This window comes from Capricornis sumatraensis, chromosome 17 (genome assembly GCF_032405125.1).
Source record: "Capricornis sumatraensis isolate serow.1 chromosome 17, serow.2, whole genome shotgun sequence".
NCBI classification, from domain to species: Eukaryota; Metazoa; Chordata; class Mammalia; order Artiodactyla; family Bovidae; genus Capricornis; species Capricornis sumatraensis.
In genome coordinates this window covers 52,867,691-52,878,231 of record NC_091085.1, presented here as the reverse complement: position 1 = coordinate 52,878,231, position 10,541 = coordinate 52,867,691, and the positions used below count along the sequence as shown (strand labels likewise).

Genomic DNA, 10,541 nt, shown 5'->3' with positions numbered 1-10,541 from the left:
TGAGATGATCATATGAATTTCATCTTCCATTCTGTTAATGCAATGTATCACATTTACTGATTTTTTTTATGTTGAACCATCCTTGCATTCCAGGGATGAATCACAGTTGATCATGATGTACAATCCTTTTAATTGTGCTACTGAATTAAATTTACTAATATTTTTATGACAATTTTACATCTAAATCCATCAGGGATACTGGTCTAGAGTTTTCTTGTGGTGTCCTTATTTGGCTTTAATATCAGGGTAATCTTGGTCTTGTAAAAAGAGTTCAGGAATGCTTCTCTTTCTTCTATTTTTTGGATGGATTTAAGAAAGATTGTCACTAATTATTATCTAAATGCTTGTAGAATTCACCAGTGAATCCATCTGGTTCTAACTTATTGTGTTTGGGGAGGTTCTTGATTACTGATTGAATCTTCTTACCCATTATTGGACTATTCAGATTTTCTTATTCTTTCTGATTCAATCTCAGTAGGTTGTATATTTCTAGGAATTTTATTTTTTCTTAGGTTATCCAATTTATTGGTCTTTGATAATTCATACAATATTTTGTATTTCTTTGGTATCTTTGGTAATGTCTCCTCTTTCACTTCTGATTTTATTTCTTTGAGATCGCTCTCTTTTTCTTAATCTAATTAGTTTTGTCAATTTTATTTATCTCTGTTAATTTTTATTGCTGGAAAAGGACAAAATAGATGGACATCTTATGCCATTGCAATGTGGACATCAACCTTTAGCTCATTTCTCTTTACCACTGAATAACATTCCATTTTCTGTATTCACCACAGTTTACTTATCAGTTCACCTACTGAAGAGCATTTTTGTTGCTTCCTAGTTTTGGCAATTATTAATAAAGCTACTATAAATATCTTTGTGCAGGTTTTTGTGGGGACATAAGTTTTCATCTCCTTTGGGTAAATACTAAGGAGTTTCATTGATTGATCATATGACAAGAATATGTTTAGTTTTGTTAAAAAAACACCAAACTGTCTTCTGAAGTGGCTGTACTACTTTGCATTCCCACCAGCAATGTATAAGAATTCCTGTTGCTCCACATCCTCTCTGGTATTGTCACTGTTCTGCACTCTGGCAATTCCAAATAGGCATGTAGTGGTACCTCATTGTTTTAGCTTCCATTTATCTGCTGACATAAGACATGGAGCATTTTTATATGCTCATTTGCCACCTGTATATCTTCTTTGGTGGGACATACAAGTCTGGGTCCCTAGACCATTTTTAATTGATTTTCTTATCTTCTTCTTATTGAGTTTTAATAGTTCTTTGTATATTTTGGATAACGGTCCTCTATCAGATGTGGATTATCTTTAAAATCGTTTGATAGCACCTTTTACAGAGCAGATGTTTTAAATTTTGTCAGTTATTTCATCTGTGAATCATGTCTTTAATATCATGTCTAAAATGTCATCATCATACTTGAGGTTATTTAGCTTTTTCCCTAAGTTATCTTCTGGGAGTTTTGTAGCTTTACAGTTTATATTTTGGCTTATGCTCCATTTTTTTTTTTTTTTGCTTATGTTGTAAAGGTTTATGAAAAGCTTCATCTTGGATTCCATTATGTGTTTTTATGACTCAGTTTCCCCTCTTGTACCTACTCAGTATGCACTACAGTATCGGTGTCACTGATTCCTTATGTTTTCCGTATCTCTGCATCCTTTCAGATGACAGCATACAAAGAACAACAGTTATGCAGCAAAATACCAGCCCATAACATGAAATGCTTCCTTATTGAAGTTAGCTCACTGATAACTAAGGATCTTCTTCCATGTCATCTGGATTGGGAGCCATAATGAAGTGCTTTGGGTATACAAGGTTGTGTGTGTATGCATGTATTTCCCAGCGGGCATCGTCACTTTCATGTGTAATGTAACGTTCACCAATGCAAGTTTCAAATTCTCTAAGGTCAAGCCAAGTCTGATAGTCCTGCAGCCAGGGATGGCTAAGAGATTTGTCTACACTGTAACGTTTTCTCATCTTCACTTGAAGTAGGTTGTTTGTCAAATCAATTGCTTCACCAGGAATTCCTCTCCATGGATTTGATGGGTACATAAATGCAGCATTCTGGATTTGGTCATTTATATCTTCATCTTCATTAAAAGGAAATGTGCCACTGAGGCTCACATAGACGATAACTCCCACTGACCACATATCTAGAGAACGGTTGTAACCTTTGCTCCTAAGAACTTCAGGGGCTAAGAATGCTGGAGTTCCTATCACAGATCTCCTGAATGACTTTTCACCAATGATGCGTGCAAACCCAAAGTCACATAGCTTCGCCTGAGGAAACGGCTCTGCTGATGCTAGCAGCACATTTTCTGGCTTTAAATCACAGTGCACAGTATTCTTAAAATGCAGATTCCTCAAAGCAACAAGTATCTGTGTAACCAGGAATTTAGTTATTCGTTCTGGAAGTCGACTTTTCTCACTAGATAAAATCATTTCCAGCATATCTCCATGTAGCTTTTCCGTCACTACAAAAACTCGTTCCGGGGTTTCGAACATACATTCCAGGTTTACAATCCCAGGATGGTGCAAATTCTGTAAGATAGCCACTTCATTACGGAGCTGACTTTCCTGTTTTGTGGGGAATCTCATCTTATCAATTACTTTAATAGCCACATCCCTTCCAGTCTTTCTGTGTTTTCCTCCATAGACGATACCAAACTGGCCTGAACCAAGCACCTCATCTGCAAAGATCTGGTAAACAGTACTGATGTCCACATTCTCTTGGATCTGACAATTAGATACAGAGATACTGGTAGACAAATATTTGTGATCTTTCCCTTGGCCTGGAGAAGTACAGACGCTGGCTTGAGGCGTCACAGGCATGAGAGCTTGGCGAATGGCTTTTTCCCAGCTCTGTGCTACATCAAGGCCCACTCCAGTGGCAGCAAGAACAGGATTGTGAGAGCTGTCCCCATTGTTCTCACCAACGAAGTATACCATAGTATCAGTGATGATTTCAAAACAGTGTGGGTTGCTGCCTTGTGAAATGCTTGTGAAATCTTGTGGTGAAGATATGCGGAGAATTTCTGAAAGTGGAATTTCCTTATAATACTTTGATCCAGATTCATTTTGAAACAGTGTAAGACATGTGCTGTCCAGTCTCCAATAATGCCTCTTTCTCAGGGTATCCCTGCTGGTGTAATGGGCCATCCGCCCTTCCTTCACCATTGTGCTGCTCTTCCTCTTTGTGCGCTTGATGGACTGGACGGCCCTCATCAGCAGAATGTTATTGCTTGTTGACGGACTGATTGTTTTAACAGCTTCTTCGTCTCTTTCCACATCAAGATCAGATGGATCCAAGAAAAACATTTTATCTTCTGGGGGAGATGGTTCTTCTGTGTCATCCAAGCCCCTACTACCATCACTCTTCATGTCACTGCTGTCAATATCCATCGGTATATCTGTATCTGTTCCCAAAGTAGATGGTTCTCCATTGAAAGTAACCTCTCCAAGGCAGTCTCTCGGTACTTTAGATGCACATCGCTTATGGCAGCTGAATTTACAATCTTTACACTGCATTCCTTGGCGAAAGAGGCCTTTCAGTAACTGCTTGCAGTACTGACATATCGTGGGATGGGTGTATGAGTGAACCACAAACGTGTGTGGGACTTTCACCCTGCACATGACCATTTTTTCCATCCAGATTGGGCGACCACTCCAAGAAGGAATTCTCTTACTAGGTTCTTGGTGAACATGTGACTCTTCAGTGGGAAGGGCTATATAGTCAGTCTGCAGGAGTCTTGGAACTGAGAGGCCAGGTCCTGGCAGGGATACATTTGAGAGACGTCTCTTTCTTACACCACTACAGTTATTTGGAATCTTGAAGGCACATCGTTTATGATAATTTAATCCACAGCCTTCACATTTCAGTCCCTGGCGTGCCAATCCCCAAAGCATCTCACCACAGTAATCACAGAAAGTAGGCGCTTTGTAAGAATGCACATAGAGAGTATGTGGACGAATCTGGAAGTCTTCTACTGTGGCCAAAGCTGAAAGAACATCTTCTACAAGGTCTCCTTCATGTATTTCATCTGCTGAGGTAATGAGCTGCAGAATATTTTCTGAGTTCATATCATGGCAAAAAAGAAGAATTTTGTCATACATGCCAAAGAATCCACACTCTGGAAACGCTACATTAGAAGATAGGGACAAATCACATGAAGCATAAGGAACTTTTGATAAACAATGGAGCAGACAAGGTCCTTGACAGCAGATATAGATAGTTCCTGGGCTTCAATGGTAATGCTCTCCCATGTGAGGCCAATCTGCAGCAGGAATGAGACTGTATGCACTGAGCCTCTCGAGTTCGTGAGTGACGGTGCACTGAAGCTTCCATTAGAGAGTTGCGCAGAGAGTCCTGTTTTAGGACTTGAACACGGAGAAGGAGCTGGAAGCACACCAGGAAGTCTGGCAGGTATTACAGACTTCTGAGCTGATGGAGGAGAATTGTTTGCAGACATCTGCCTTTTTTAAATCTTTTAAAACAGTTGTCAATTCTTTTCCAATGGTTATGAAGAGGGCTTAAAATCACAGCGGTAAAAAAAATGACTGTAGTTTTGGATTTAGTTGAAAGCTTCTTTACTTCCTCTTTTAAGCCACTCATGCTGATGATGGCAAGTTCTAGAACTGTGAGTTGACTATACCAAAGGTCCCACTTCCCTGAATATCAGTCCCATCAAAAAAGTCTTGTTGTTAGGACCACAGCCAGGGTTTGGGGAAGGATTTAACATCACTGAATTATCCTCATCAGAAAAGAGTTGGCATTGTTTATCTACTAAACATCTTTACCTATTTTCTTTTAAGTCTACTCTTGTCTCTCTCTTTTAATTTCAGAAAATACATAATGAATAAGAGTTGTTTTTCTGTCAAGTAAAATCCTCCTAGTTTAAAAATTAAAAAGTGTTTAGGATTAATCTATTCAGTTTGTATCCTTTGATTCATTGATCCAACAGGACACTTTCTCAAATGTCCACCCTTCAATCACCTTCTCACATGTCCTCATTTTCATTTTGAAGGAGTAAATTTTTCCAAGATTAAGCACAAAGCTTTTAAAAATAGAACAGGTATATTCCACTTGATGAACGCGTCCACTGAGAAAGGTTGATGCTTTCTGAAATGTAGATAGCAGAGCCTGGCTCGGCCGGGCGTGAGAAACTCCAAGCCTGCCAGTGTCTGGGTCCTGGACCAGGAGCCAGTGAGGCTTCACGCGCCTCGCAGAATCCCGCCCGCCACAGGTGCCCCTTCTTCCCTCCCTCCCCTTATGCTCCATTTTGAGTAAACTTTTGTGAAGTCTGTGAGATCTATGTCTAAACTCAGTTCGTTTTTCGTATAGATGTCCAATTGTTCTAGTACCATTCGTTGAAGACCTTCTTGGCTCCACTGTAGTGGCTTTGCTTCTTGTCAAAGGTAGGTTGACTCTCTTTGTGTGAATCTGTTTCTGGGCTATTTTGTTCCACTGATCCATTTGTCTGTTCTTTTACCAAAATCACACTGTCCTAATACAGTACAATAAGTCCCCTACATACAAACCTTTAAGCTGTGAACTTTTGTTGTGCTTTCACACCAAAGAGATTCATGATGAAGGAAACTGCAAGGGGATTTTCTTTATTTGAGGAGACATGATTGATTTCTAAGGCAAAAGACTCAAATGTAGAAAAACACACAAAGGTTGCAGCTGTTAAGTCGCTTCAGTCATGTCCAACTCTGTACGACCCCATAGACGGCAGCCCATCAGGCTCCTCTGTCCCTGGGATTCTCCAGGCAAGGATACTGGAGTGGGTTGCCATTTGCTTCTCCAATGCATGCATACATGCTAAGTCGCTACAGTTGTGTCCGACTCTGTGCGACCCTGTTACCATATCATCTATGATGAGAAAAAAGAGCTACTACCCAGACATCACTGGATTGATTCTTCAAGAGGGTAAATAGAATTGAATCCGGCAAAGAACCAGAACCTGTGGCATCAATGTCAGGTGTGAGTGAAATTGCAGCTTGCCCTCCACCTCCTATTGCTGACGATCCTTCAGCTCTACCTTCTCCCACCTCCTCCCCCTCCTCCAATCAGCAACTTTTCTTGTTATTCACTCAATGCCAGCGCTTGTATGCCAGCTGCTTGCTGTACTGCACTACTGTATTTTTCAAGGTACTTTCCTGTAATATTAAAAATGCTTTCTTTTTTTTGTGCTTTTTATCTTTTTAGGTATTATTGTGTGTAAACCTATTACAGTAAAGTACTATATAGCCGATTGTGTTAGCTGGGTACCTAGGCTATCTTTGTTGAACTCATGGACACATTGGACTTATGAATGTGCTCTTGAAATGGAATTTGTTCATATGTATGGGACTTACTCTAGTTTACATTAAGTCTTGAAATTGGGTAACATCAATCCTGTAACTCTGTTCTTCAATATCATGTGGGTTCTTTTGCTTCTCCATATAAATCTTAGATTCAGTTTGTCAATAATGATAAAATAATTTGCCTGAATTTTCCATGAGACTGAATTTAATCTACAGATCAATTTGTAAAAAAGAACTAACATCTGGAAAATATTGAATCTCCCTCTTTATGAAGATGGAATGAATATCTTTCCATTTATTTAGTTCTCTGATATTCATCAGAGATTTTTAGCTTTGCTCATGTATATCTTGTTATGTTTTGTTAGATTTATACCTAAGTGCTCAATTTGGGGCATGCTTCTTGCCTTGAGAATCCCAGGGACGGGGGAGCCTGGTGGGCTGCCGTCTATGGGGTTGCACAGTCGGACACGACTGAAGTGACTTGGCAGCAGCAGCAGCAAAGTAAATGGTATTGTGTATCAAATTCCACTTGTTAAAAGTGGGTCATTTTATGAAAAGTAAAAAAGTATTAGCAAAGGCAATCATATAGATATGGTATGCAGAAAGTGAGGTTTGGTCTAACTTTGAGGAAGATGGAAATGTGATCTTCTTATCCCAGTTCAATTCAGTTCAGTTCAGTCGCTCAGTTGTGTCCGACTCTTTGCGACCCCATGAATCGCTGCACACCAGGCCTCCCTGTCCATCACCAACTCCCGGAGTTCACTCAGCCATACAGCCATCTCATCCTCCGTCGTCCCCTTCTCCTCCTGCCCCCAATCCCTCCCAGCATCAGAGTCTTTTCCAATGAGTCAACTTTTCTCATGAGGTGGCCAAATTACTGAAGTTTCAGCTTTAGCATCATTCCTTCCAAAGAACACCCAGGGCTGATCTCCTTCAGAATGGATTGGTTGGATCTCCTTGCAGTGCAAGAGACTCTCAAGAGTCTTCTCCAACACCACAGTTCAAAAGCATCAATTCTTCAGCGCTCAGCCTTCTTCACAGTCCGACTCTCCATCCATACATGACCCTGGAAAAACCATAGCCTTGACTAGACGGACCTTAGTCAGCAAAGTAATGTCTCTGCTTTTGAATATGCTATCTAGGTTGGTCATAACTTTTCTTCCAAGGAGTAAGTGTCTTTTAATTTCATGGCTGCAGTCACCATCTGCAGTGATTTTGGAGCCCCCCAAAATAAAGTCTGACACTGTTTCCACTGTTTCCCCATCTATTTCCCATGAAGTGATGGGACCGGATGCCATGATCTTCGTTTTCTGAATGTTGAGCTTTAAGCTAACTTTTTCACTCTCCACTTTCTCTTTCATCAAGAGGCTTTTTAGTTCCTCTTCACTTTCTGCCATAACGGTGGTGTCATCTGCATATCTGAGGTTATTGGTATTTCTCCCAGCAATCTTGATTCCAGCCTGTGCTTCTTCCAGTCCAGCATTTCTCATGATGTACTCTGCATAGAAGTTAAATAAGCAGGGTGACAATATACAGCCTTGACGTACTCCTTTTCCTATTTGGAACCAGTCTGTTGTTCCATGTCCATTTCTAACTGTTGCTTCCTGACCTGCATACAGATTTCTCAAGAGCCCAGACCCCAGCCAATTGTCAAATGTGCTAGACACATCCACATGGTCAACACCCCTAATTATTTCACCACCACATGAACCTGCCCTTCCTCTTGACTATCTATCTCACTCCCAGACTCTTCCTCCCAGCAGGAGCCACAGCTCCACTGTGTGGGCTCTGGTTCCCTACCCCCTCCCTTCCTCCGTCTCCCTGGCACCCTCCTCCTCCTCATTCTCCTCCTTACTTGTCTCCTCCCTTCTCCTTTCTCCTTTTCCCTGCTACCCCAGACTCTCTTTAACAGGTCCCATTGCTACTGTCTTTCCCCACAAAGGTTTTCCCCCTTTGCCTTTCCCATAGGGTGATATTTATTGGCAACAAGTCAAAGGCACCATGAACCAAAGGACTGGCAAGTGGGGATGGGGGAGAGAGAGAAGGAAGGGTGATAGAGATGAAGGGAGGGGAGAAGGGATAGAAATGCAGGGGGAGAGAGGGCCTCAAAGCCTTTGGACGGAAGTGACACTACATTCCCTTCACATTTATTTGGCTGAAGCAAGGTGATGCTTGAGCACTTCTGAGTTGAGCAGGGAATGCATGATCCTTTCCCAGGTATGAGAAGCTAATAAAAACAGTGGTGTCTGTTTCTTAAAATAGAGTGTCCTTGATTACCTCAGGGAATGGCTTAGTTTTTGAATTTTTATTGAAATTCAATTACAAATCACAAGTGCACAGCCCAGTAGATTTCCACCTGGGTGAGCACACCTGGGTGACCTGCACTCAGCTCAGAAAACAATCTTGAGTGGGAGACCCCTCCTGTCCCCTCCCACTCAAGATTTGCTTTGCTCTGGAATCTGGCAACCCACTCCAGTATTCTTGCCTAGAGAATCCCATGGACAGAAGGGGCTGGTGGGCTGCTGTCCATAGGGTCGCCCAGAGTCGGACACGACTGAAGCGACTTAGCATGCACGCATGCATTGAAGAAGGAAATGGCAACCCACTCCAATATTCTTGCCTGGAGAATCTCATGGAGGGAAGAGCCTGGTGGGCTGCTGTCTATGGGGTCTCACATAGTCGGGCATGACTGAAGCGACTTAGTGGTAGTGGCAGTGGAATCCAGCAGATGGCAACTCTAATCAGAGAAACCACTATTCAGTGTGTCTGGAAAATATAATTAAAGGCAACAAATTAGAAATATGGAAGGGCCTGTGTTGATAGAACTGTGGCTCTGGAATAGAAGGGTCTTCTTGATCTGTGCTTGAGATGTGTTGGTTCTAATTACAAATCCCACTGGACTCTGTTTTCATTTGGCCTTTCATTATCTATGGTTCTGGCTCTGTTTTCATTGCTTCATGTCCCCCCTTTATTCATAAGGAATCAATCCACCAGAAAAACCAATTAAAAACTAAAAGAGATTAAAGGCATTTACTGTTACCATGTGAACATTTCTATAGCATTGGGAACAAGCAGCTTAAAACCTACTCACATTAAAATTAAACAAATACTTTACATTCAGTGTTCATTTCCTTGGTCATATTTTGTGTTGTTTCTATGGAAACATGCAACATTTACGCTAAAAGCAGCACTCTTCATGGTTTACGTACTTTTATTCCCAGCTCTGGATACTTCCACTAACATCTGAGTACTGCTTCAGTAAGGTTTGTCTCTGATGTATGGCATGCAGTGTCTAACGCAGCATCATTTTAAGCAAGTTCTGTGGTAGGGAAACAGAAGTTTTGCTTTAGGGGCATCTGCGCTGTATCTTTGGGGAACAGAACAATGTGTCCCAAGGTTCCTTCTGATGTATGGTTTTGTATCTTTACAGTAAATAGAAGCAGACTTTTCAATGGCCTCCCTCCAGGGGAATTCAGCATCTGTCCCAGTTCTCATTCAACCAGCAAGAACAGACCTGAATTCCAATGGACAGTGGTGAGCTCAGACAGCTTATGATCAGAGATTGGAAAGAAAAATCCAAACCATCAACTCCGCTTTTCAGCCAAGTGATACAATTAGATAATTAGATAATACCCCTGTTGCCTCAAAAAGTAGAAACTATCAGGAGTGAGGCAGTACTCAGTAGAATGTCTGAAAACAGGGGGCTAGCTGGCTGTGGGGTCTTGGTGGCAGTACAGTTCTCCCCAGGGAAGGAGCTGGCTACAGTGACATCTGTGATTATGAGAGATTCAGACCATGGGTCTGTCACTGGGAAGCTCTGGGTGACTGGTAGCAAATTGTGTGAGATACAGACATGAAGCTGCTCTGCCTTGGTCATCAGTGTCCAGTTCTATGAGTCACTCAGTGTGGTTACGTGGCTCTTCTGAGTATGCTTGTAGCATATAGAGGCCCATGTCTTTCATACGACATGGCTCTTAAACACAAGCTGTCCCCCTTACTTGTTGCCCAGCTGGAGAAACATGGATCTGGTCCATCCCTGCAGGAAGACTGTCCGTGGTAGGTGCATGAGAGCTGCTGGGTCCTCATATTGCAGTGCAGTGGCTCCCTAAGGTATAATGTCAAGGGCAACTTTGATTATTCATGATTATATTCCATGTACTGACTTTAGAACTTAACTTCTGAAAAAGATATGACTCACCTATTCCATTAAAAACATG

The 10,541-nt window shown here is 41.6% G+C and overlaps 1 protein-coding gene across 1 annotated transcript; it reads right to left on the bottom strand.

Annotated features, from left to right (window-relative positions):
* Positions 1-1,770: 1,770 nt before the first annotated feature.
* On the bottom strand, positions 1,771-4,487 carry LOC138094032 (serine/threonine-protein kinase D3-like). Its single transcript, XM_068990206.1, has 2 exons — positions 4,201-4,487; positions 1,771-4,156 (listed from the first exon to the last, which is right to left on the bottom strand). Exons 1-2 carry the CDS (start codon positions 4,485-4,487, stop codon positions 1,771-1,773), a joined length of 2,673 nt encoding a protein of 890 aa, XP_068846307.1.
* Positions 4,488-10,541: the final 6,054 nt, after the last annotated feature.